At 55.4% G+C, this 25,802-nt stretch overlaps 4 protein-coding genes across 4 annotated transcripts in view; 3 read left to right on the plus strand and 1 right to left on the minus strand.

Moving 5' to 3' along the window:
• Positions 1-25,802, minus strand: part of LOC142076499 (antigen WC1.1-like) — a 127,498-nt gene that overhangs the window by 28,963 nt on the left and 72,733 nt on the right. The gene's annotated exons all lie outside the window — the stretch shown is intronic.
• On the plus strand, positions 2-8,143 carry LOC142076525 (scavenger receptor cysteine-rich domain-containing group B protein-like). The gene is made up of 8 exons (XM_075138824.1): positions 2-78; positions 1,007-1,107; positions 2,188-4,127; positions 5,616-6,568; positions 6,707-6,780; positions 6,917-7,246; positions 7,573-7,885; positions 8,004-8,143. The coding sequence occupies exons 4-7, from the start codon at positions 6,555-6,557 to the stop codon at positions 7,845-7,847; spliced, it is 693 nt and encodes a 230-aa protein (XP_074994925.1). The 5' UTR covers positions 2-78; positions 1,007-1,107; positions 2,188-4,127; positions 5,616-6,554; the 3' UTR covers positions 7,848-7,885; positions 8,004-8,143.
• On the plus strand, positions 8,562-13,001 carry LOC142076526 (soluble scavenger receptor cysteine-rich domain-containing protein SSC5D-like; the record flags this gene model as incomplete). The annotated part of the gene is made up of 5 exons (XM_075138825.1): positions 8,562-8,844; positions 9,580-9,635; positions 9,714-9,894; positions 11,672-11,852; positions 12,605-13,001. Coding segments are annotated over 4 exons (690 nt in total), but the record flags the coding sequence as incomplete, so codon positions are not given.
• Positions 16,661-24,981, plus strand: LOC142076521 (scavenger receptor cysteine-rich domain-containing group B protein-like). Its single transcript, XM_075138810.1, has 8 exons — positions 16,661-17,043; positions 18,123-18,452; positions 19,124-19,471; positions 20,222-20,551; positions 21,266-21,595; positions 22,404-22,733; positions 23,211-23,330; positions 23,468-24,981. Exons 1-8 carry the CDS (start codon positions 16,818-16,820, stop codon positions 23,518-23,520), a joined length of 2,067 nt encoding a protein of 688 aa, XP_074994911.1. The 5' UTR covers positions 16,661-16,817; the 3' UTR covers positions 23,521-24,981.

The raw sequence follows: 25,802 nt of genomic DNA on the forward strand, positions 1-25,802 counted from the left end.
TGGCCGGGCCGGGCCCGCGCGGGGGCTCCTGGGAAATGGAGTTCGCGGCGCCGCCATCTTGGAGCAGTGAGGAGGGAGGTGAGGGGCGCACCGCGTGTCCCCGCCATAACGGGTTCGGGTACCCGGCGGGTCACCGCGATAGGGGCCCGGGTGCCCGGCGGGCCGCATGTCCCCCCCCTCCCACAGGGGACTCCGGGGATTTGGGGGGCTCGGGGAGGGGTTGGAGGGTTTGGGGGACTCAGGGAGGTTGGGGGGTTCGGGGAGAGTTGGAGGGATCGGGGGCCTGAGGGGCTCAGGGGGGCTGGAGGGGTTGGGGGGCAGCGTGATCTCGGGGGGGGGGGGGGCAGGAGGTTGGGAGACTGATGGGGATTTGGGGGTTGGGGGGCTCGGAGTGGTTGGAGGGCTCAGGGAACGCTTGGGGGCGCTCAGAGAGGTTGGGGGAACTGGGGGGGCAGGAGGTTGGGGGGCTGATGGGGATTTGGGGGGTTGGGAGGCTCGGAGGGGTTGGAGGGCTCAGGGAAGTCTTGGGGGAACTAGGGGGGCAGGAGGTTGGGGGTCTGATGGGGCTTTGGGGGCTGGGGAGTCGGGGAGGCTCAGGGGGGTTGGGGGAACTGGGGGGGCAGGAGGTTGGGGGGCTGACGGGGATTTGGAAGCTGGGGGTTGGGGAGGCTCGGGGGTTGGGGGAATGGGGGGGCAGGGGCTTAGGGGGAGCTGGGGGGGTTGGGGAACTCGGGGAGGGTTGAGGGGAGCTGGGAGAAAGGGATTGGATGCATTTGGGGGGACTCAGAGGGGGTTGGGGCATCTGGAGCACTATGGGGGTGGCAGGGGAGCTGGGGGGAACTGGGGTGATTGAGCGGGTTGGGGGGTCCCCGGGACCTCCCAGAGGACCTGGTGCCTCTGGGATATGGGGTGGAGACGGGAACAAGCAGGAACCCAAGACCCCCCCATCTCCCCAGCCCCCCTGTTCCCCCCAGCCCCCTCCCCAGTGATGTCCCCTCTCCCGCAGGCCACCCCCTCCCCGGGCCGTGACACCGAGGACACAGTGATGGGTGCAGGACAGGAGCCCCCGGCCCAAGGAGCCCCCGGAGGGGGACAGCGGCCACCCTGGTGAGGGTAACTGGGGGGTCCCCACTGCCCCCCTCCCAACCTGGGGACTGCCCCCCCCACGTCCCTTGGGGGAAGCTTATTGCTTGGGCAGGGTTGCCAAGGAAAGGGGGTTGCCACCCCTTATACCCCCTCTTATTTCCCCCTGCTTACGGCCCCCCCCATCCTCCCCTTTTTCCCCTTCTGTTGCCGCCTCTTGTTCGCAGCCCCCAGGACTGGGACGGAGGACATCGCCACCCTGGTCGTGTCCTCCCCGGGGGCAGGTGGGTGGCGGCGGGGGGGCGGTTGAGGGGGGGCAGCATGTCTCCGGGGACGTGGTGGCACAGGGACACCGGGGATGCCCCATAGTCCCTCAGGGAGCTGGGCATGGGGCAGGGGACCCTCCTATGGGTGCTGGCCTGGGCCACCAGTGCAGGGGGGCTGCCGCACGCCTGCCTGCCCCACATCTCCCCCTTTGCTCCTGCAGCTCTCCCTGCCCCACATCTTTCCCTGTGCTCCCCCTCGCGGCCCCGTATCTCCTGTCACTGCATGGTTGTGTGCACTTTGTCTGTCCTTATACTGTCCATCCTTATATAGTCCTTCTATCATATATACATATATATATATGTCTATCACTTATATCATCTATCTTTATATCGTCCATCTTTATATCGCCCATCCTTATATTGTCCGTCTTTATGCACCCCCTGGCCTTGGTAGCAGCAAGCATCCCCAGCTGTGCCCTATAGAACCCTGCAAAGCCCCCCAGCACTGCCCTATAGATCCCCGAAAAGCTCCCCCAGCAGCCTTGGTCTCCTTCTGCTCTTCCCAGCAGCCTGGATCTCCTCCTGCTTCTTCCCGGCAGCCTGGATCTCCTCCTGCTTCTTCCTGGCAGCCTGCATCTCCTCCTGCTTCTTCCCAGCAGCCTGGATCTCCTCCTGCTTCTTCCCAGCAGCCAGGATCTCCTCCTTCTCTTCCCGGCAGCCTGCATCTCCTCCTGCTTGTTTCCAGCAGCCTGGATCTCCTCCTGCTTGTTTCCAGCAGCCAGGATCTCCTTCTGCTTCTTCCCAGCAGCCTGCATCTCCTCTTGCTTCTTCCTGGCAGCCTGGATCTCATCCCAGCAGAGGAGGAACCCAGGTAGACAGCAAGGTCCTTCACCTGGCCAGACCTCAGGATCAGAACATGCTTCTGCCCCCCTTCCCTACGCACGTGGAGCATGCCAGGTGTCCCTCCAGCCATCTCCATCCGCACCCTCTGTGCCCTTGGGGACCTCATGTAGGATGCAAAACACCTGCCCTGCCTGCGATGCCGGAGATGATGCCGGAGGTGATGCCAGAGATGCTGGAGATGATGCTGGAGATGCTCCAACACAAGTTTCTCTGCCCGTGTACACCTGGCAGTGGCCGTACTAGCTGATTCAGTGGGCCATCTGAAATGCTTGCTCTTACCCCTGCTCCTCCATGACTCCTGGTGCCACCTTCCCTGGAGCAGGAGGCTTCCAGCAATATCAGACAAGCCCGTTCCCTTCCCCACGAGGCGTTCCCTGCCTCCGATGGTGGCTACTGCTCTCGGTGCATCGTTTGCAAGAGGATGCTCACCCAAAATCTGCGCCCCGTGCGGAAAGGCGGTGCGGGAAGTGGTTGAAACCCAGGCAAAGTGGGTACAGCAAGTTGGGGCTTCATTTCTTCATACCTTGGTGGCCACTTCTACCTTATTCAACCTTATTTTATTTTATTTAAACAACCGGGGGAAAAAAAAATTGGCAAAAGGAGCTTGCTCTGCCTTCCACCCTCCATACGAAGGTGTGCCCAGACATTTGCCGTGAGGCAAGCATTTCTGGGGGTGGTTGATACCAAACAGCCATCACCAATCTCCATCAGCTGGCTGTGGGCTCCAGCTCACCCTCAGTGAAGCCCAAAACTGAATTCGTAGCTTAGTCAGAGCTTCGTTGTGGTGAACCCAAGTTTGTTCCTGAGGTTGAATCCTAAAAGCAACACCAAGTCAATGCCTGCCCCAGCCATTTTTGACTGATGAGACTTGGTTGAAGGCCTCGGGTCAACCATGGAGACTCCATCCCAGACCTGGGTGAGCTGAAGAGGAGGGAAGAATCACGAGGAATCATGAGGCAACTTAAGCAAGCAAGAAAGGAGAACAACAGCTAGGCAGGAAGACGTGGTATCTGGCATCCTCTGCTTGGCAATTAATAACTGGGAGATTGTTGGCTAACCTGCTGCCAGTTGTGGTCCCACGGGTGTGTCTGCAGCCTCACTGCCCGTGGGTATGGAGAAAAGGACCTCTTGCAGATGGCCTCAGCAGGTTTGGGCCGAATTCCTGCTTCAGATCTGAACGAGATAGTAGCTGAAAGCGGAAGAGGCTGCTCTCCTTTCCCACAAGAGCACTGGCTGCCTGTCCCAAGCCTCTGAGATGCTCCTGAAGGGTTGCCATGCTGGTGCCCATGCCTAATCTGCTGGTCTCAGCCCCCTCAGTGGGGTCAGACCTGAGTCTGCTCCTCATCACGGCGACAGGCCATTTGATGCTCATCCATTTTCTTGTCTGTTAGCTATGGAGTCCGCATCGCCTATGAGCAGACACACTTGCTGGGGCACAGCTAAGACCCTACAACCAAGCTCTGCAGCTCCCCCAGCCTTCCCCATCCCCCTTCTGATGTCCTCTTGTGTGGTGGACCCATGGGACATCACCCACAGCAGCTGCGGCCAGAGGATGCTTGCTGATCACCGAGGATCAGGCTGAAAGCAGAAGATTCGGTTCCCCTTTATCCACTGGACTCCACATGGGAGCCAGGAGATGAAGCATCCTTTCCCAGCTGCCTTCAACAGGTCTTTGGTGTATTTCTTCTCCAGCTGGTGGTGGTGGACCTGATCTCAGCCTCTGCCAAGCCTACCTCTTCCCGCACCCCTGCCAGGCTGGGAGCAGCTTGTCCAAAAGTCCTTTGCTGTCAGGTTGACACCCTATGGGCGACAGACAATCCACCCATGCTGGGCTTGGGGCTGCAGAGATCCTCCTCGTCCCAGCAGCGCTGTGTGGTGAGTGCTCTCGCGTTTCCCCCGCGTTCCCCCCTGCACCAGTGCTGGTTGCACGCTGCATTTCGGGACACGGCATGCCAGAGCGCTGCCGCTCCTCTTCCTTTCTGTGCAGTTTGATTGTGGTTGCCGCAAATTTGTAAGGTGCACGCTTAGAGCAACGCCCATGCTTTCATGGTTAAGGTGCCCATGTAGGCCAACACCCATGGTTTCATGGTTAAGGTGCCCATGTAGGCCAACACCCATGGTTTCATGGTTAAGGTGCCCATGTAGGCCAACACCCATGGTTTCATGGTTAAGGTGCCCATGTAGGCCAACACCCATGGTTTCATGGTTAAGGTGCATGTGTAAACCAACACCCATGGTTTCATGGTTAAGGTGCATGTGTAGACCAATACCCATGGTTTCATGGTTAAGGTGCCCATGTAGGCCAACACCCATGGTTTCATGGTTAAGGTGCCCATGTAGACCAACACCCATGGTTTCATGGTTTCTTAAGGTGCATGCATAGAGCAACATCCATGGTTTCATGGCTTCACAAGGTGTGCATGTAAAGCAACGCCCATGGTTTCACAGGTGCTTCTGCAAGTAGGGTAGACACTGACCTGCTAAGCCCAGCTGCAATGAGCAGCTCTCCTCCAGCTGATGGCTGCAGAAGGCTTGAGGCTCCGTCAGAAGTGCTGGTATCTTCTAGAAGGTGCATGCCATGAGGAGGGGAGAAATTTTTAGAGCGGTAGAGTCGCACAGCACATTATGAATAAGCAGTGAAAAGTGGGAAAGGTGTAGAAACCAAGTGCACTCAGCATGTCACTGCCATTTCGGTAGCGCTGACGATGGGCTATGGAGCTTGAATGGCCAAAAAGCGAGGAGGAGTGGGATTTACCTCCCCTGTGATGGGGAAGGAAATACCATGGTGTTGATGTGCTTGGGTCAGGCTGGTCTGAGGAAGCAGGATGGGTGCTTGCAGAGAATAAGGGAGACCTTTTCTCGGCTCCATTCCTTACCCTGGGGTCCAGGCTGTTCATCCAGCAAAGCCAGGTTAGAGCCGCGGGTGCAGAGCCCCTGGCACCTTGTGCTCTGCCTGCAGAGTCTTGCTCAAAATCACTCCCACAAAGAGCCTGCAACTCAGTTACCCATGCTGGTGTTGTGCTTAGGGAGTTCAGCCTGCAACCTGTGCAGGGTCAAGCACTTAAAAAGCAATTAGCAGTGCCTTTAAAAAGCAATTAGCAAAACGTCCTAATGTATTTTGGCCTTCCTGGTTTTAAGGGGAAAAGCTGGAAAAGCCTGGAGTTTGCTCAAGGGCCAGCTGCCATGTGTTCCCTTGAAAATAATTATAATAAAATTATAATTGTTTATGTCTTTCTTTGTTGGGTTCTTCCCCATTCCTTTTGGCCAACAAGTGTCAAGATGCTTTCCTGGCTGCTGCCTAGCCTCTTCTTTTGCATGATTTCCCATCAACATCTCCTTCCCTTTGCTCTCCATTGTCGCCAGCGTCAGGTCCTGCCGACGCAAGGCTGGTGAATGGCCCCGACTCCTGCACGGGCCGGCTGGAGGTGTTTTACAATGGCACCTGGGGGACGGTGTGCGATGACCACTGGGACCTCGACGGAGCCCGCGTGGTCTGCTGGCAGCTGGGCTGCGGGACAGCGCTGTCGGCTGTCGGTGGGGCTCGCTACAGGCGAGGAGCAGACCCCGTCTGGCTGGACAATGTAGAGCGCAGGTTCAGAGGCTGCCCTTTCCGAGTGCCAGCCACGGCCCTGGGGAGCCCACAACTGCAGGCACGGGGAAGACACCAGCGTTGTGTGCTTGGGTGAGGAACACGCACCCACCATGGCTTGCATCAGCCACTGTGGACAACCAAAGGGTTAAGCAGCACACAGGACGACCGTCCTGCCCCTTGCTATTGATTGGTTGCCCCTTCTTTTTGACTGGTAGCCACTCCTTGACTGGTCGTCCCTTGCTGTTGACTGGTCGTCCCTTGCTGTTGACTGGTCATCCCTTGCTGTTGACTGATTGCCCCTTGTTGTTTACTGGTAGCCAATTCTTGTTGACTGGTTGCCCCTGGCTGTTGACTGGTTGCCCCTGGCTGTTGACTGGTTGCCCCTTGCTGTTGACTGGTAGCCAATTCTTCTTGACTGGTAGCCAATTCTTCTTGACTGGTTGCCCCTGGCTGTTGACTGGTTGCCCCTTGTTGTTGACTGGTAGCCAATTCTTCTTGACTGGTTGCCTCTGGCTGTTGACTGGTCGTCCCTTGCTGTTGACTGGTAGCCGATTCTTGTTGACTGGTCGTCCCTTGCTGTTGACTGGTTGCCCCTTGTTGTTGACTGGTAGCCACTTCTTGTTGACTGGTTGTCCCTTGCTGTTGACTGGGTGTCCTCTGATTGTACAGTGAGTGTAGGCACCCAGCTCACAGACGGCTCACATGTACCTATGGCCACTCACAGGTAGGACCCTTAATTTGAGCTGGATCTGGACCCTACAGGTAGGCAGAATTATTCCCTCCCTACCTAATTTTGTGAAGAATCAGCCTCTTCACACCATTGCTCCAGGCAGTTTCCAAATGCTGTTCTCGACTTCCAAAGCTCTCCACATCTCCTGCCATCAAGGCTGCAGCTCCCTGGCCATTTCTCAGCCCAACTGCCTCCTAGCTTCACGGGTATGAACCTCTTCACGGGCACAGCCTGTCAGATGCCATCCAAGCTTGCTGGGCAGGAGACCCTACTCCTAAGCATTGCTAGTGATGGCATGCCCAGCAAAGTCTCTGACCGTTTGCTCCCTGGGGGTGTTTGCAGGGGCACCTGCTCCAGGTTCGACCCATACCAGGCTGGTGAACGGCTCAAGTTTCTGCTCCAGCAGAGTTGAAGTCCTCCACGATGGCAAATGGGGCACCGTCTGCGACGACAGCTGGAGCCTGATGGATGCTGAAGTGGTGTGCAGGGAGGTGGGCTGCGGCCAAGCCCTGTCAGCTCTGTTCGGGGCTGCCTTCGGACAGGGGTTGGGGCCCATCTGGCTGGACGAAGTGACCTATGCTGGGACGGAGGCTGCCCTTTCTCTGTGCCGGGCCAGGTCCTGGGGAATCCATAACTGCAACCATGGAGAGGATGCTGGCATTGAATGCACAGGTAGCTCTTGACCGCTGCCCCATCAGGGCTGGCACCCAGGCTATCATAGTCTTTTGGTTTTTTTGAGGGAGGGGTAGAGAAAAGAGCAGAAGACCTTTGAAATGGTCCTGGATGTAGATGTCTCCATTGCTGATGGGTGGGTGTGTGCTGGAGAAGGGAAGAGGGAGCTTCAGAGGGGACGTCCATCCAGATGCCACCTGCCAGGGAGGGTGATGAGTTTGGGGAGGTGGTGAGAGCACCTGAGGGGAGTCTGCTCTTCACATTTGGGTGGGCAACCTCCAGGGTCCACCACCACAAGATGACACCTCTCTATCTTTCCATTTCAGACCCGACTGAGGTCCGGCTGGTGAACGGCTCAAATCGCTGCTCTGGGAGAGTTGAGGTGCTGCACAACCAGCGATGGGGAAGTGTGTGTGACGACGGCTGGGACCTGGGTGATGCAGAAGTGGTGTGCCGGCAGCTGGGCTGTGGGACGGCCGTAGCCACTCCATCCAGAGCTCGGTTTGGGATGGGGTATGAGCCCATCTGTCTGGACGATGTGAACTGCGCTGGTGCTGATGCTGCCCTCTCCGAGTGCAGGGCCAGACCGTGGGGAGAGTAACTGTGACCACTGAGAAGATGCCAGTGTGGTGTGCCTGGGTAAGCTACCCCAAACCCCATCATGGCGCAGCTCTGGAAGGAGCAACAGTGGCACTTGGATAACTCTGTGGAGAAACACCTCTGCTCTGCTCACATTAGGCCTCTTGCCTCTGTATAGGAACCAATTTGAGGTTGTCTGAGAGCAGCAGCTCCCCTTGGCCACTGTGAGGACTTTATCCCAGGAGAACAAGTGTCCGTCCCCAACCAACACATTGCTCTCCCTTATAACCCTTTAACTGGTCCGTTGACTCTTCTGCTATGAGTATCCTTTCCTTTTTCATACGTGCACGGTGCTAACGTGACATGCGTTGTCACTGTACAGTAAAGTCCATTGAACCTTCCCTCTACCTTGGGTCCACCTTGTCTGGTTGGACTGCTGGGACACCAGCATCTAGTGCCACTTGCGATGCGCTGGCGTCCTGCCACCACTCCAGATGGGGGTGGGTCTCCCATTCAGCCCTGTGTCACGGCTTCCCCCTCCTCGTGGGTTTCTTGGATGCCTGAGGGCACTTAAAATGGGATCAGATGTTTATGCCGGTGACAGTCTCCACATCACCTTGCAGGTGGCCACCATTTGAGGACCCATCTTCCAACACACGAGCAAGAAACATGTATGTGTTTCACCTCCATATGTCTTTCGTAATTCCAGGACCAGCTCAGCTCCGGCTGGTGAACGGCTCCAGACACTGCTCCAGGAGGTCGAGGTGCTTCACAACCAGCAGTGGGGTCGGTGTGTGACAACGGCTGGGACCTGAGCAATGCCGAAGTCGTGTGCCGGCAGCTGGGCTGCGGGGCGGCCGTGTCAGCTCCAGGCTCAGCTCAGTTTGGGCCAGGGTCCAACCATATCTGGCTGGGTGATGTTGAGTGCACGGGGGCAGAAGCTACCCTCTCCGAACGCAGGTCCGGGATCGGGGAACCCATTAATTGCCACCATGGGGAAGATGCTGGTGTGTGCTCAGGTAATTTTTTTTTTTTTTCCTCGAATGGCATTATTCAGGGGAGTGTAGGGCTGCGTGGCTGGAAAGGTGGAGGGTGACTTTGCTGGTGGCATGGTCTCCTCTGAGCCTGGGTAGCACCCAACGCCAAGGAAGAGCTCAGGCTGCTCTTCTGCAGAGGTCTGTCTGCCTTGTTCGGTGACTGGTCTTGCTGATGAAACCCCAGGGGTGTGGAGGAACTGAGCAACCTGAGAAATGCTGAGCACAAGAATCTAAGCAAAGTAATGAGAGACGCGTGACCAAGCCTTCAAGGGGACGGGAAGAAAGAGGCTTTGCTTAGGGACCTAGAGGGTGAGATGTAGAGTTTGTTGCAATCCAGAAAACCACCAAAAGCTGCTCGAATGAGAGCAGGGTAGGAAGAGGGCACCCATCGTACAAAGACACCAGTGGTCAGGAAGGGAAGAGTTTTACAAATTCCACTGCTTTTATCCTTTTCCAGCAAGCATGTCTGAATTTTCTGTATTTCAGCAGTTTTCTTATTCCAGCTGACGTTAATTAAAGCCTAGCTTTAAATATCCAATGTCCCTCCAGTGTTTGGGGATGTTCGCTATAACGGCAGGACCGAGCATGTCCTTCTCAAAGGTCCAGATTGCCAATGGCATAAAAGGAGCAAAAATGGGCAATGTGCATTAGCTACTATGAGCAGCGCAGGCGTGGAAGGAGACCTCCGAAAAGGGTGTCTGTCTCTTCCCGTTTCAGACCCCGTGGCATTGTGGCTGGTGAATGGCTCAAGCCTCTGTGCTGGGAGAGCTGAAGTGCTCCACAGGCATCAGTGGGGGACTGTGTGCAATGACAGCTGAGATGAAGAGGACGCCACGGTCGTGTGCCGGCAGCTGGGCTGCGGGATGGTGGTCTCGGCCCCTGGCGCGGCTTGGTTTGGGCAAGGGCGCAATGCCATCTGGCTGGATGACATGAACTGCTCGGGGAGGGAGGACACCCTCTTCGAATGCCTGGCCAGGCCACGGGGGACACACAGCTGTGACCATGGGGAAGACACCAGTGTGGTGTGCTCAGGTAATGTGGCCACCATCAGTTTGGAAAAGGATCTGGGCATGCCCCAACCCTGGAAAAATTCAAGGTCAGGTTTGACGGGGCTCTGAGCAACCTGATCTAGTTGAAGATGTCATTGCAGGGGAGTTGGACTAGATGACCTAGGGTCTAGAGAACAAGTCTTATGAGGGACTAAGGGTTGCTTAGCCTGGAGAAAAGGAGGCTGAGGGGAGACCTTATTGCTTTCTACAACTACCTGAAAGGAGGTTGTAGCGAGGTGGGTGTTGGTCTCTTTTTCTCAAGTAACAAGCGATAGGATGAGAGGAAACGGCTTCAAGTTTCACCAGGGGAGGTTTAGATTGGATATTAGCAAAAATTTCTTCACCGAAGGGTTCTCAAGCATTGGAACGGGCTGCCCAGGGAAGTGGTGGAGTCACCATCCCTGGAGGTATTTAAAAGACATGTAGATGTGGCGCTTTGGGACATGGTTTAGTGGTGGACTTTGCAGTGTTAGGTTAACAGTTGGACTCAATGATCTTAAGGTCTTTTCCAACCTAAATGATTCTATGACCTTTAAAAGTCCCATCCAACCCAAACCATTCTATGCTGGTGTGATGTCCTTGCTCAAGCTCGGAGAGTGCACCCCTGCCAGTGGGTCAGGAGGCAGAAACAGGGATGTGCACGCTGGAGAGTGAAGATGGGTTTTCAGTCAGCGCAAGCTGGGTCCTACGATTGTAGACCCCACTGGAATCGTCTTGAGCACCTCGCAATGTCATCTCAGGATGGGGGTTCCTGAGTATGCGCTCAGCACATGTTGGAGGGGAATGGTCCTGGCCACAAGAAACACTATGATGAAAATCTTCCAGGAGGAAAAGCTACAGCATGGGGAATATCCTCATGGCTGAGTGGGAAGATGAGGGCCATGGTTGGTGTTGGAAAGACTTGTCCCAGTATCCAGCCTTGCCCTTCTCTTCCCACCTAACTTCGGACAAACCTCAAGGCTTCTGTGGTTCCCTCAAGGCCAACGGGAAGAGAGAGGTATCTCCATGTCCTTCTAAGAAGGATGTCTGCATCCAGTGAGTTATCCAGGACTGGATGCACTTGCTTGGGAGCTACCTGGACTCAAATGCAGTCTCCCTGGGGAGAGTGCCACATGGGTGGCATATCCCACAGGCACCTCTGTCTTAACTGGTCACCTAGGCTTTTTTGAGGAGAGAAACGGGTGTCCATGAGACGTGGTTTGCAGAAGGGATCATTCTGCAATCGTGGGGCCCACCAGGAATAAGCCGCTCTGCAGATTGCCCAGCTTGGAGCAGTCAGAGTGGTGGCACCTTGAATGGCCTTGGCTTCCCCAGCAGTCCACCCTGGAAGCACAGTCAGTCATGATGTACCAGATGGTGCATGGATGTGGGTGTTGAACGGCCACAACCAGTGCAAAGGTGCTACGGCACCGAGGGGACCGTGCCTGATGGTGACAGGGTCTTAGCAGAAGCTTTCTTTGTATCTTCTTTCCTGAATCATACGATCACAAAATGATGTAGATTGGAAGGGATCTCTGGAGAGCTCTGGTCTAATCTTCCACTCTCTATTAGACTAACTAGATCATGTTCATGGCCTTGACCAGTGAAGATGTGAAAGTCCCCAAGGATGGAGATCCAAATGCCTTTCTCTCTCTGTTACAATATTTAACCGTCCTCATGGGGGAAAAAAGTATTTTCCACTGCCTCATGGGAATTTGCCACGGTGCACACTGTGCCCATTCCCTCATGTCCTTGTGATGTCTGTTTATCTCCTGAATTAGCTCTGGATGAAGAGATCTTTGCTTTCTCCCCACCGGCTCTGTTACTATCAGCCTCCACAGCCTCTGCCACTCCTCCCATTGCTGGTCTCGATCATCCCTCCAGTCTTGGTGCTGGTCTGCGGGGCTCTTCTGTACCAGAGGAGGAGGCGAATGCAAAACAGGGCTTTTAATCCCCCCCTAGGTGAGCTCCGCTGTGAGTGAAGAGAGCAATGGAGTTTGCAGAAGCAGCGTGTGGTTGGAAATGGGTTTTGTTCAAAACATAGATGTCAGCAGAGTTGGGGCAGAAGGTTTTTTCCCCTGTGGCTCGTGTCGGAAGGAACTTCCTTTTCTGGTTTGACCTCTTCTCTCCCCATCCCTTTCCCCTTTCTCTTTCTTTCCACTCTTCCCCTTTCACTTTGACGCCATCTTCCCTGCTGGGTTACGGACACGCTGGGAGGTGGGACAGCCCTTGAAGCCTCCTCGAACACTGCCTGTGCTTCCCTCTGCTGCCTGCACTGCCTGTACATCAGACAGGAGCTCTGAGCAGAGGATGGCTCTATGGATTCCTAGCTCCCTGTTGGCAAGGGATGTTCCACCTTTAGCCCGAGGGGTGAGAAAAGACCAGGAATTGTGTCTGTTCCTGAAGGCTGTGGTGGAAACTCTTGGAAAGTGGGGTTGCCTATGTTGAACATCCCCATCTTGTCTTGTTGAACGTCCATCATGTTGATGAAAGGTGCTGTGTGTGGACCAAATGCTGGATCAAGGGTGGTTTCTGCAAAGCAGGCTTCGTGTCTGAGTGCTGGCAGGGGTGATGGTGGTATGCCCTGTGCTGCCGCTATTGTTGGCCAAGCCAAAGTGATTTGTGCTGTCTCCAACGGAGCAAGCATCCTCAGTTGGTCTCGTTAAAAAGAGGAAAATTCAGCAGACTGTCGACTGAATCACCATGCTCTGCAGGTTTTGTGCACATGGAGGAGCTGGTTGTCTCTGACACGTCCATCTCGATGCCTGGCGAAGAGCAAGCAGCAGCCAAGGGGATGCCGACAACAAGAGCTCAGCGCAGCCTGTGACCAGCCCAGACCTAAAACTCCAGTGATGCAACTCCGTCCCAGCACAGAGCTCTTTCACCAGGGGCCCTGGACCACCTCGTCTCTACAGAGCTAGGTCACCACCCATCTCCATGCCCACCTCGGTCAATTACCCCGAGCAATACAAGGCGTGACACACACCATGCAGCACCAACAGTCGGCATGCGGAAGACATTTGATGCGTAGAAATTTTGGAATCTTTTTTTTCAAATTTCTCTTTCAAATTCTTTTTTGTGCATTTGTGAAAATAAAAACATTCTCAAGCAGTGTTTTACTTTTGGAGGTTTTTTTTCTTCTTTTTTTTATGGCCAGTCAGTGGAGGCTGCAAAGTTTACCCCAAAGTATATGCCAGGGGCTTGTCTCCCTACAGCGGTTAAGTTGAACAGTTTTACAGACTCCACCTGAAAGCTCAGTTTAGGCCTCACGCAGATATTTAGAGCCACCCGAGATGCCCTAGTTCTAGGACATCGATATGGGACTGGCAAACCTGACAAGGGACCTACAGCTCACTAGATGCATCTGTATCACTGATCTCACTGATCTCTTCCATCTGCTGTATGACCAGACATGCTCCTGTGCCTGGTGTCCTTGGACATCAGCCTCCTGGGGCCTCTCAGAGGACAGGGGCGTCTTGTGAAGGGCTTGGAGGGCACAGAGGTGCAAGTCAGCCATGCAGAGAGATGCTGGCAGGAGGTTTAAGAAGCTCTGATCATAGAAATAAGCCCTGGGTACCACCGTGGCTCATGCCAACCCAAGTGATATGGGACTATCAGCAGCTGAGCAGGACCCCGTGCAAGCACCTTGCCATGTGTTGGCAGGACAGTCCTGCTCACGGAGGACCAGGGAAACAGGTAGCCAACCAGAGGGAAACAGGATGAGTGATGTCATCAATACGGTGGCTGTGGTGGGGTAAAAGCATGAATATCTGCAAGGCAGGGGAAAAGAGGAAACGGGAGATGCACGCTGGTTCGCAGGGGCTTAGAAGATGAAGGCTTGGAGTGCCCTGAGAGGACTGACCAAGCTGGAAAACAGAAGATGACTTGCACAATGTGTGGAAAGCATCTGCCAAAGGAAATGAGTGCATGAAGAGCCCAAACAGGCCAAAAGCTTGCAGAACTAATGAGTGAAAGTTGATCCTACAGTGTGCAAGACACTTGCAAAGGAGGACCAGACAAGACTGTGGCCAAGTCTATGGCTGTGGTATGTATGGAGGAGTGTTTAAGGCTTGTGGAAGCGCTTCTCTGCTTTGTGTTAAACTGGTAGTAAGCCTTGCGTGAACATTTCATAGTCCAGTTGATGGTGATGTTGGGAATTTTCAGTTAACTGGTCCTGGGGTCTATTGCTCTAAAAAGGAGTTGCCCAGGGCACACACTCAGTTTCTGCCACTTTCCAGGTCCTATGCTCACTTTTCTGCTGTCCCCCAATCTGAAGGTCAATGGCACCAGTCTTCCTCATGCAAGGGGGCTTGGCAGTGGGTCATCAGGGGTCCAAGCTTTTTCCAGGGAAGAGTGTGATGTTGATGGGGTTTCTTCTTCCTCCTCACCTTCTTCCATTTTCGGATTCAATTGTTTTCTGGCATACCTTCACTTTGTTCTTCCCTTATCTGCCCGCAAATCAATATTGCACCCAGACTGACTATACATGGGGCTTTTTCTCTGTGTTGGGTACTTGTTCTTTGTTTCCCCTAAAACTGTTTTTGTCCAGATCCAGGCCTGCAAGCTGATGATCGGTGAGCTGCTGATAGCCGTGGGCTTTCCAGCGTGCCCCATCTCTTATCATCCCATGCCTGTCCTCTACACCGACTTGTGTGTTTCCCTTTCTCAAGGCTTCTGCTGTAACACCAGCTTTATGTTTCTCCCTGGCTTTCAGAGCCCCAGGACACCCCTAGATGTCCTGCACGCCATGGGCTGCTTCTGGAGGGTGGTAGGGACTACAGCAGGGCTGGATCCTCAACCCTTATCCAGTATCCCAAAGCTATCTCAGCAGATCTTGTCCCACCAGGCACCCAGGTCCTGGCACCATGACCTGGGGTGTGCAACACACGGTTGCTTTTGTGCTGCAGAAACGCTCCTTAGTCAGCTGAAACACACCTTATTTCAGGCAATTTGAGATGAAAACATACATCAGAATTAATAGTTCTGCCTTAGGCCACAAGGACATCCTGTGCTGACCGCTGACTGTCTTGGTCCTGCTCTCTGCTAATGAGCTGGGTAACGGTCATTCCCCTAATGACCCTAATGAGGGTAATGGAGATGCAGCAGGCTTTGCAAAGTTAGCTTTTCTTTCTTCTCATTCCTAAAGCTGTGGGCCAGGGTTACACTCCACCTACCTCCACCCCTAGGAAGCGCAGTTCCCTTTTCAGCCTTTTCCCAGCACAGTTTAGATGAGTTCAGCTCCAGGGTCCTCCCTCGCATAGCCGAGTGGTCATCTCGGGCTACTGCAGAGCCTCCCGCTCCTTCATCTCCTCTGCGGATGAGCCGCTCTGGACACATCCCTGGGTTGTTCCAGTTTGATGCAACCTGGATATTCGACCAGGGATGCTTGGTTGGCTCTTTCAGAGGGCTGGGAGGCGAGACAGGAGATCCAGCCACCAATGGGGTGGGACAAGGCAGGGTATAATTTTGCTGCAATATACAATCCTGGTTCTTCCACGTCGTTTGTAGTCTGTGTAGTGCTGGTCGCCATGTCTCAGGAGGGGTGTACTGCAAGTAGAGCAGGTCCAGAGACTGCACAAAGGTCTGGGAGTTTCTGGAAGCCGCTGCCTCAGGGAGGGTTGCGGGGGCTGATGCTAGTTCAAAGAGAAGTTAGGCAAAAGTGTGAACAATGTGTCTAAAAGCAGATGCTAAAGGGAACATGCCTAGATGCCGGGAGGCTGGAGGCCATCAGAAGTGGCCTGGTTTGCATGTTGACCCTGTCTCCTGTGCCACTTACGGGGTGGGTTGGATCGAACACTTCTCAGACCCAGCGGGAAATGCTCTATAACTTACCTTTAGCTCTTACTTAGGAGTTAAAGTAAGAGTTAAAGGTAAGTTATAAAATGATCTCTTGGCCAAATACTCGGTCAAAATGGGCATCCCTCAACCCCAAACTTGCTTCCATGTCTCTGCTTCACAGAATCCTTAAAAATGGGTCCGTGAGGGATGTCAGCAGGGCTTGCAGTCCAAGTCTCTCCAAGCTGTGATGCCTGCAAAGCTCTTGCACCCTCCCACCACTGAGAGCATGAACACACGAACCCCTTTTCACTTGCACTGAACAAATGCAGTCAGGGTGGGGTTTCAAAATGCAGATGCTGGGATAGCAATGCTGAACGTGGAACACGGTTTTGGGGGGTTTTTTCCCCTCTGCGTACTGTCTTACTACGCAAAAATGATTTGTTTACCCTGGACATCAGTGATTTCATGAGCATCATGCATTTCACACCTTGCAGGACTTCACAACCCAGCCCATCATATGCAAGCCTACAGGGATGCAATCTCACTCTGTTCTTCTGGCTTCACAGTGATTGAATCGTGCTTACGAGAATCAACGCAATGGGGTGCCCAAGACCCGAGGGTGTTTGCAGCTTGATCTCAGCTGCCACAGCACAGTTTCTGGACCACACTCCCCTTATACTTTGTATTATGTGATACTCCCAGAATACACGCTGTGCATTTTATATGCGCGATGGCTTCAGCAGCGTGACTTTGGGACAGACTCCAGCCAGAGCATGCTGTTCAATGTACACAACCCCTCAAAACTCCTTATTTTGGCAGGGGAAAGGAGGCTTCTTGCCCTCCGCAAGCACCCTGAGGGTATCTCTGTATAGTGGGGGTTCACCTTTGGATACCTGCGAGATGAGGCTCGGCTTTTCCCGAGGGTGCAGACCTCCGTAAGTGAGCGTTGCAAACCCTCCTGCTGCTGGATCCACAGCTGGAGCTGGCTGGGGACTGGGGAGGTGGGGATGAAACAGGACAGACGCAGCTGGGAACGGGGGAGCCTCCTAGCAGACATGGCTCGGGTGCTGAGGGGGCACTTAGACCACTTAAAACTAGAGGGCAAAATCCCAGGGACAGCAGGGAGGAGGGCTCAGTGCAGGAGGAGGGATGAGCGCCGGGCAAACACAGGGCATGTCGCTGCAGAGGAGGGGACAAACATGCTCTCGCCGCCCAGGGCACCCAGGTCAGCTTGCAGCTCGCTCTGGGACGGTCACCTGTCCTAAGGCATACGTGACAGGCATGGGGGTTTCGGGACGTTGCCTCCTGTCCCTGCACAGCAACCTGGCTGGCTTCGCCGGAGCAGGGCTCCTCATCTACCTGGTGTGCCTCTGCGGTGAGTGGCGCTTGCTCGGGGGAAGGAGCATCCTAGGAGAAAAAGGGGGTTGGAGATCTTCAGGGATGGGGGGACTGGGCTTGCTGATGGATGGGACAAAGCCTCCTTTGACCCACCAGCCTTCAAAAGGAAGAGGAAGAGGTGGATGGGGAAGGAGACCATGTTAGCCGAGTAATTATCCTGGCCTCTGCGCCGCTGCCCTTGCACAGAGTGGTTGGGAAATGCTTGGAGCCTTACCAACCAGTGACAGTCAAGAACAGAAATTCCTTATTTGTGTTGGCCACTGCTTCAGGGCCAGCCAGTTCGTTTACAAAGGGCACAAAGTCCTCTTCCCCCAGCGCAAACAGGAGCGTTTATTCTGCTCTGCGCCCTGCAGACTCGAAGGCTTTCCAGGAGGTGACCAATTGTGCTGCAAGTGGGATGCCAAGGTGCTTTTCTTACCTTTTTTTTTGCCTCTGCCTACCTCATTTTGCATCCCCTTCTCCAGGAGATGCTGCAGCCTCTACCCAGACCCTAACCCGGGCATCCCACAGCGGCTCGTCCACTCCAGCGCTTACTGACACAGCAATTAAACACCTCGTATTTACCTTTCTTGCTGTAGTTTCAGCTTGTGTAATGCCCTCCTCTGAGACGCAGCTCCACTTGGCTAGGGCCCATGGGCTAATCTGCTGTGCAGGCTCCTTATCGCATCATGCAAATCGCTAATTAAAGCACCAGGTTGCACACAGACAGACACCCCTTTCCATCAGACGGCTGGCAGCTACTCCCTACATACAGTTTCCCAGAGTTTTCAGTCCAGCTGGCAGTGTTTTCCTTTTCATTGATTGGGAATACTAAGCAAAAAAATACCTGAAGCCCCTTTACAGATAACCGTTTTTCAAAAAGGGGGTTTGCAGAGCATTTTCTCTCCTGGGCTTGGATTTTTTTTTTTTGGTTTGTCTTTGAGCCAAAGGAGAAGCACGTCCATGGTTCACATAAGCCGCTGCCATCTGCAGAAGCTCCGTGAAGCTCATGCAAGTGAGGCAGCCTTTCATGGTGCTGCTCTTCCGCACCGGACCCTCTCCGTATCCCTCTTGCAGACCTGGTTGCTTCCCAGCGGGTTCCTCTCCGCCTGTCAGATGGCCCGCACCGCTGCGCCGGCAGGGTCGAGGTCTTCTACGAGAACCGGTGGGGAACGGTGTGCGATGACCACTGGGACCTGGAGGATGCTGGTGTGGTGTGCCGGCAGCTGGGCTGTGGCGTGGTGCTGTCAGCCCCTGGGGCCGGGCATTTCAGGGCAGGGTATGGCCCCATCTGGCTGGACGATGTCAACTGCACGGGGACAGAGGTCGCCCTGTCTTACTGCAGGACGAAAGGCTGGGGAAAGAACAACTGCCACCACGGCGAAGATGCCGGTGTGGTGTGCTCAGGTAATGCCCCGTGGAAATTATGGGGTGGGGGGGACGATGACACATGGTCCACAAAGCAATTCCCTCACAAGGAGTGTTGCCCCCCCCCAATTTTTCAAAAGCTCCCTGCGGCACAGAGCACCTATGGCCCCAGCAAGGGATGGTTTTGTGGTTTGTCCCGTACAGGGGACTGCAGGCTAGTGAGCAATGTGGGAGGCAGGCTTGGAAACGTTACCTGCGCTAACTCCACCCTCCTGAGATGCCGAACCACCTCTGGGGGAGGCTCCTTCAAAAGCTTGCAGCTTTGGTGGCTGATTGAGGTGCAGGCGCTCATGGCAATTGGTAGATGCTGGAGCCACCAGTGCCAGAATTGTCCCAGCAGACATTGGCACACGGGTGTGCTGAGCCCCCTCCGTTGTCACCTCCACCTGCAAAGAGGATGTGGTGCGCCATGCACGCCAGGGAAAAAAGCTTCCCTCCTTCTCCTGTCCCAGCATCCTCAGGACCTCCAGGCACAGCTGGAAAGACCACGGGTTGCTGGGACAACATGGCATCACCTCCGTCCCAGTCTTGAGGTGGCTGCACGTTGGTAGCAACTGGGCGCAGCCAACAACCATAGTGGAGTGCAGAATGGTCCTGCAGGAATGAAGGGCAAGGGGGTTTTCATGGTGCACCTCTCGTGCCTTCCGTAGACCCATCCAGCCACCCTACGGCCATCCACACCAGTCCTGCAGAGCTCCGCCTGGTGAACGGCCTGAACCGCTGCTCTGGAAGAGTAGAGGTGATGCATGACCACCAGTGGGGAACCGTGTGTGACGATGACTGGAGCTTCCCCGACGCCAGTGTGGTGTGCCGGCAGTTGGGCTGTGGGACGGCCGTCTCAGCCTACGGCGCAGCTCACTTTGGCTCGGGATCAGGCCCCATTTGGCTGGACAATGTTCAGTGCAGTGGGACCGAAGCTGCCCTGTCCGAATGCCTGGCCAGACCTTGGGGTGTCAACAACTGTGACCATGGAGAAGACGCCAGCGTCGTGTGCACAGGTAACATCAGGCTTGCGGACCGGGGGAAGTTCAGCAGAGGATGCTCTGCTCCGGGGACTTGTACTGGTTTCACAGCTGCAGCCACAGACTGGGCAGCAGACACCTGGGTGGGTGCCCTTGTCCCCCTTGTCCCATCTCCTACAGCATGCCATGCTGGCACTCTTTAGCACACAGGTCCATGAAAGCAAGGAGCAGCAGGAATAATAGGAAGGGAACAATGCCCTTTGGGCAGAATGCAAAAAGTGCGCTAGGGTGGGCACCAATGAGAGAGGGGAAGCACCGGACTGGGTGCTAGACGCTCCTGGCAAGGTCCCAACCCACCACGCTATGGGGATTAGTAGCCCACAGGCTGTGCAAAGATGGGGTGGGGGGACCCTGAAGTCTTTTTGAAGAAGGGGCAGTGGCAACGGGGGCTCTGCAGAAAGTCTCTCCCTTTGGGGGCTGCTGCGGCCACGTGGAGGGTTCATGGATGGCCACCCAGGAGGACTGAAAAAAAGCATTGCAGCAGTTTATGGTTTGCTTGTGCTCATGTTGAACGTGCACGGGCTCTGAGATTGCACGGCTGGTTTTGCCTGCACCTGAGATGTTTAGCCCCAAACTTCAGATATTCCTCAACGGCTCGTTGTGGACATGGGAACCTGCAAAACACAGGGGAGCATCCTCCGGCACGGGTCTCCCCATGGTGGCAAGAAGAGGCACCCCAGGGGAGACCTGGTCTGATGCTCCCCTTGTGTCTCGTGCCACGAGCAGGCACAGCCACCAACACACCAGCTCGCCTGCGCCTGGAGAACGGCCCTGGCCGCTGCGCGGGACGCGTGGAGGTGCTCCACCACCATCAGTGGGGGACGGTGTGCGACAGCAGCTGGAGCCTGGCCGAGGCGGCGGTGGTCTGCCGGCAGCTGGGCTGCGGGACGGCTGTCTCAGCCCCGGGCTCAGCTCACTTCGGGCAAGGGTCCGGACGCATCTGGCTGGATAATGTGAACTGCACGGGGACAGAAGCCGCGCTCTCCGAATGCCAGGCCAGGCCATGGGGATCCAACAGCTGTGACCACCGGAAAGATGCTGGTGTGGTGTGCTCAGGTGACCCATGTTAGTCAGGATAAGCACCGTGCGGGTTGGGGTGCAGGATCAGCTCAATCTTGTCCCAGATAGCCAGGGATGAGTGCCTTTACCCCACCCTGGCTTAAAAAGATAAAATTAAAACAAGAGAAGGGTATGAATGCCACAGTGGCTGATGCTCTTCCTAGTGTCAGTGCAGGCTGTGAGACCCAGCGTGCTGTTAGGATGATTTTGGGTAGGAAGAGCCAGCCCTTCTCCTACCTCTCCCTTTCTGACAGCTCTAGCTACGCAAATTCATCGGGCAATGTCACTACTCGCCCCAGGACCCTCCCATAGTCACTACTGACCCCAGGACCCTCCTACAGTCACTGTTGACCCCAGGACCCTCCCATAGTCACTACTGACCCCAGGACCCTCCTATAGTCACTGTTGACCCCAGGACCCTCCCATAGTCACTACTGACCCCAGGACCCTCCTATAGTCACTGTTGACCCCAGGACCCTCCCATAGTCACTATTGACCCCAGAACCCTTTGTCAGGCTCCAAGCCCCAAGCTCTGGAGCTGCGACGCCTCTTTATCCACCCCAATGAGAAGCAAATCCCAGGCCAGCCCTGCCGGTGTAGCGCCTTTCCCAGCCAGAGGCTCTGATCTTCCCACGGCTTAACATGTTGCAAAGCCCAACGGGAGCCGCGGATCACGGTCAGGCACGAACCTGCCCCTTGCTCCCTGCGCAGATGCGGACGCTTCGGGGCAGCGCCCAGTGCGGCTGGCAAACGGCTCGAACAGCTGCCTGGGGAGAGTCGAGGTCTTTCACGACCAGAAGTGGGGGACCGTGTGCGACGACACCTGGGACCTCCACGCCGCCGCCGTCGTCTGCAGGCAGCTGGGCTGTGGGGTGGCGCTGGCAGCACCGGGCTCGGCTCATTTCGGGCCAGGGTTGGATCCCATCTGGCTGGACGACGTTCACTGCACAGGGACCGAGTCCACCCTCAGTGAGTGTGAGCTGAACAACTGGGGAGAGCACAACTGCGGCCACAGAGAAGATGCTGGCGTGGTGTGCTCAGGTAACACCAGGCTGCAGGGACCAGGGTGGGTGAGCCAGGATGGTTGATGTCCATTCAAGGAGAGGCTTGACGGGTGCTGGAGCTGCTACTCTATCCCAGGGCTGTGCCAGGCTCTCTCCTCTCTGCTCACTCTTCCCCATCCCCAGCATCAGAGCAGAAGTCAGCTTTCACCCAACCGCTTGGCTTGGAGTTGAGCAAAAATGCCACCCTGCCTTAGACAGGAGTCATATTGATTTAATCTAGAATATGTCCCTCTAGCTCATCAATAACAGCATCCTGTGACGGGCAAAGCCTTGCTTAAAAGAAAAATCCAGGCGCACCTTTCCCAGACACGGGAGTCCAGTGCCACTGGGGAGGTGGGTGTAGGTCTTCCATGAGTCCCATCTCACAGATACCGGCCCTGCGGTGACATTGCTTATTAAGGCATCTCATATGAGGGGCTGGAGTAAGGCAATCCATGCCTTGTAGCTGGTCACGGGTGCTGGTGGCTTGCCTTCAGCAGGGCACAAGAAAAAATTGCCCGGGAGCAAGTCAGAAGCTCTCAACACCCTGAGGATGCCTACAGAGAGTGGGCAAGCGTGCGGGTGTGCAAACCCATGGGTGGTTGCACGCAAGCCTCTGGCCACCGTCCTCTCAGGCTCTCTGTCCCCGTGCTGTGCATTTGAGCCGGCAACGGTGCAGCAGGCACAGGCAGCACATCACATGCACGCCTGCCCCATGCACGTGGGCACCTTGCACAGCCCTCTGAGGCTCTCTGCCCCCATGGGGTCGGAGGGGCCGTCTCACCCCCTTGCGCTCTTCCTTGCAGGCACAAACCCCTTGCAGGTGCGGGTGCAGGATGGCCCCGGTCCCTGCGCAGGGCGGGTGGAGGTGCTCTACAACGCTACCTGGCACGGGGTGTGCAGCAGCGGCTGGAGCTTGCTGGAAGCCGGGGTGGTCTGCAGGCAGCTGGGCTGCGGGCCAGCCCAGTCGGCGCCTGTCGGAGCCCAGCTCAGCCGGGGGGACGGCCATGCCTTGCTGGAGGGGCTGAGCTGCCGGGGGACCGAATTGCTGCTCCTGGAGTGCCAGCAGAGAGAGACGGGGCTGGGGCCGTGCAGGCAGGGCTCGGCAGCCAGCGTGGTGTGCGCAGAGCAGAAAGGTGAGTGCAGGGATTCCCCCGTCATCCGCTCTGTCTGCATTGGGGCCAACTGGTGCAGACACATGGTGGGATAAAGCCTCCTATCTCCATCCTGGTCTTGGCTTCCTCCCAGGCAGGCAGAAGCATTGCCATAAACCTTTTTGCCGGGAGATGTTGGGTGGGCAGGGTAGAGGCGCCTGAAGGCAGCGGCTGTAAGGCAGCGGAGTGGGACCAACTGAGTGAAGGCATCTCAGTGGGTATGGAGGTCCGAGCATCCCCCGTGGACATGCTCTGTTTGCATTAGCCCAATGCGGGGTGTCCATGCACCCACCCTCCCAAAGCAGAGGGTGAGCTGTGAGAGTCAGCCCCAGCATCCAGGAGGGCAGTGAGGAAGGATGTTGCCAGTCCCCAGAAACATGCAGCAGAAGGGAAGGGGGAGAGGGGCAGGGAGGGTTAGGCCATCCAACCAACCCCTTCTGAGCTTCACTCTTCCTGCAGACCTTATACAGTCCTGCTCGGTGCTGGCAGGCCTGCTCAGCACGGGGGCAATGCTCTGTGGGACTCTGTTGGTCCTGTATCTGTGGATGAGGTGTGGAAGACAGGCTGGACGCTCCCCAGGTAAGAGCAGGACCACAGCACGTGGTGCACCTGGCCTGCTTGTGGAGCTGGCTGCACTCCTGGCTGGCATGGATGCACCCCAACCTGGGGCTGGGGATTGCTCCCTCTATGCATCACCCTGCTCCTTTATTTTGCAGACAAGCCACTTATAAAGAAGACAGAGGACACCAGGACATCATCCGAGGCTTAGGCAGCCACGCTCCTGGTGTCGAAGGCAAGGCTCCCTGAGGACCCCAGAAGACCCCATTTTGTGGAGCCAGAAGAGCAGAGCAGTTGCTGCGATGGTCAGCAGAGAGGACCTTCTCTGGCAGACTGCAGACCCCTGCCCTGTGTGCCCCATAGCCCCCACTCACTACGCTGAGCCTCTGAGGGTCCCAGTTCCTCCATGCAGCACCGCGAAGTCCCTCAGTCTGCAAGCAAGGTCTTCTCAGGATAACCCCTATCTGGTCCTCTGGGTAGGCTCCAGCATCCGAACCCCATCTGCACAGACTCCTCTTATTCCCAGCCCTATAACCACTATAATCCCTATTCCCAGCCCTATAACCACTATAATCCCTATTCCCAGCCCTATAGCCCCCTATAATCCCCATAACCTCCTGCAGAGTCATCTGCAGTGGCACCCAGTGCCAACACCCTCACTGCATTCCCAACGGGATCATACCTTTCCCCCTAATCTCCCATGGAACTGAGGATTTCTTCCTGATCTAGGAGCAAGCGAGCAGGGTGCTCTCCTGTACATAACCACCTTGGCAAAATGAGGAGTGCACATAAAAGCCCATCCAGAATGGGGTGAGAAGTCCCTCACCCATTGTATTTATTCAATCCACTTTTGAATACCAGTAAAAACCTGAAACCTGAAAGAACGAGAATGCAGCGTTACACAGGTTCAGGGATATGGAGTGACTTGGCGAGGTGAAAGTGGTGGAAGCATAGGCCCCTTGGTTATGGAGGGATTGTAAATGGTGGGGTCAGATTCAGGAGACTCAAGATTGCTAACGCTGGGTGAGATATTGTCCTGGCCACCAACAAGGAAGGGTCATGTTCCTAATGGAGCAACCATTGGAGTCAGGTCTGAGCCCCAAACCATCCACCACTTTGGTGAAGCCAGGAAGGACCATGGTCAGAGGAACATCCCAGCCATGGGGAGGGAATGAAGGGACCACAACCTTGACCAGGGTGTGATGAAGGTGAGCTTTGCAACCTGAGCTGATCTCCACACAAGGGCATGGAAGGGAAGAGTTGGTGCAAGAGGCAGCAGGGAGAAGACACGTGTAATGAAAGAGTCACAGCATGTATTTCAATACCCTTCAGGTCTAGCTTCCCACCAGTTTGCATCTTGCTACTTGTCCTAAGCCCCAGCCATACAGCCCCCCGGCTGGGTGTCTCCTGTAAACGCATGGCCACAAGGTCATCTGCTCCTCCCCGGACAGCCATCACTCCTGGGACTTCAGGGTTTCTCATCCTCCTGCTAGCACCCAAGCCTTCTCATCTTCCTGCTGGCTGCCCCAGCAGACCTGGTCCTCCAGCCTTGCCTGTCCCAAAGTTTATACCAAAGGCCCAGGGCTCCTTCTAGCTCTGCATAGAGTGTTCTCAGAATAGGGGAAAACAGGAGCTTGGACACAATTTTGTGCAATAAAATACGTGCACCGTTTGGAGAAGGCCTTTGTAATAAAGCTGGGATGACTTGGGACTCTTCAGGGCTCCAGCATGCAGGACCAGCAGCTGCTAGATCTGAGCTCAGGCCATGGGCTACTCTGCAGGGACTGCAGTATCTCAGAAGGGTTTTTTTCAGACTTCCCAGGGGGACACAACACCCAAATTCAAGACAAGCAGAAGGGACGTAGGACCACGACTCACTTCCAGAGTGGCTGTTTGGCCAAACTGTGAAAACAGTCCCAGCAGAAACGCCTTTGCCCAGAGCTGCATCGGCTGCGCCAGGCTACGACAGTTCACAGCATTTCCGTGCCCGTCGGTGTCGGGAATCTCTTTGCTGCTGACTTGTTTGTTTGCAAAGAAGGGGAACAAAGTCCTTGGGCTCACCGAGCCACGGTACAAATGAATACAGTCACCTTTCCCCACCCCTCTACTTTTTATGAGATGAATTTTGACTCATTTCTAGCCTAATTTTCACCCGCTCATTCTTGTACCTTTGTTTAGTACACCTTTCTTCCTTTTGGTCTTCAGCCCTAGCTCTGCATGCCTCTGGGGTCTCAGGCAGCGATCTGCTCTCCACTCTACTACCCCTCCCAGGTTTTGCCAGGCTGAACAGGTTAAACTCAGCCTGAGACCCTTCTGTCCATGCTGTCCTCTTCCCATTTCATGCTCCAGTTTTGCTTCTTATTTTTGCACAGACACAGGCAGAACCATCCACCCTGTTTCTGGCAGGGGTCACATCCTTGCCCAATGCAAGCCCCATGTTCAACGCACCACCAGCACAGCACCCACCTCTGTCTGAACCCTCCCATTCAGAGC

Source organism: Calonectris borealis, unplaced genomic scaffold (genome assembly GCF_964195595.1).
Source record: "Calonectris borealis unplaced genomic scaffold, bCalBor7.hap1.2 HAP1_SCAFFOLD_59, whole genome shotgun sequence".
Taxonomy (NCBI): domain Eukaryota; kingdom Metazoa; phylum Chordata; class Aves; order Procellariiformes; family Procellariidae; genus Calonectris; species Calonectris borealis.

Excerpts from the sequence above, each read along its gene's own strand:
- LOC142076521 (XM_075138810.1), top strand. The coding sequence starts at position 16,818 with ATGAGCGCCGGGCAAACACAGGGCATGTCGCTGCAGAGGAGGGGACAA. Across the intron at positions 19,472-20,221 it reads CGCCAGCGTCGTGTGCACAG|GCACAGCCACCAACACACCA; the intron begins GTAACATCAGGC and ends TGCCACGAGCAG. Across the intron at positions 22,734-23,210 it reads GGTGTGCGCAGAGCAGAAAG|ACCTTATACAGTCCTGCTCG; the intron begins GTGAGTGCAGGG and ends CTCTTCCTGCAG.
- LOC142076525 (XM_075138824.1), top strand. Across the intron at positions 6,781-6,916 it reads ACTGCCTCCTAGCTTCACGG|GGGCACCTGCTCCAGGTTCG; the intron begins GTATGAACCTCT and ends GGGTGTTTGCAG. Across the intron at positions 7,247-7,572 it reads TGCTGGCATTGAATGCACAG|ACCCGACTGAGGTCCGGCTG; the intron begins GTAGCTCTTGAC and ends TTTCCATTTCAG.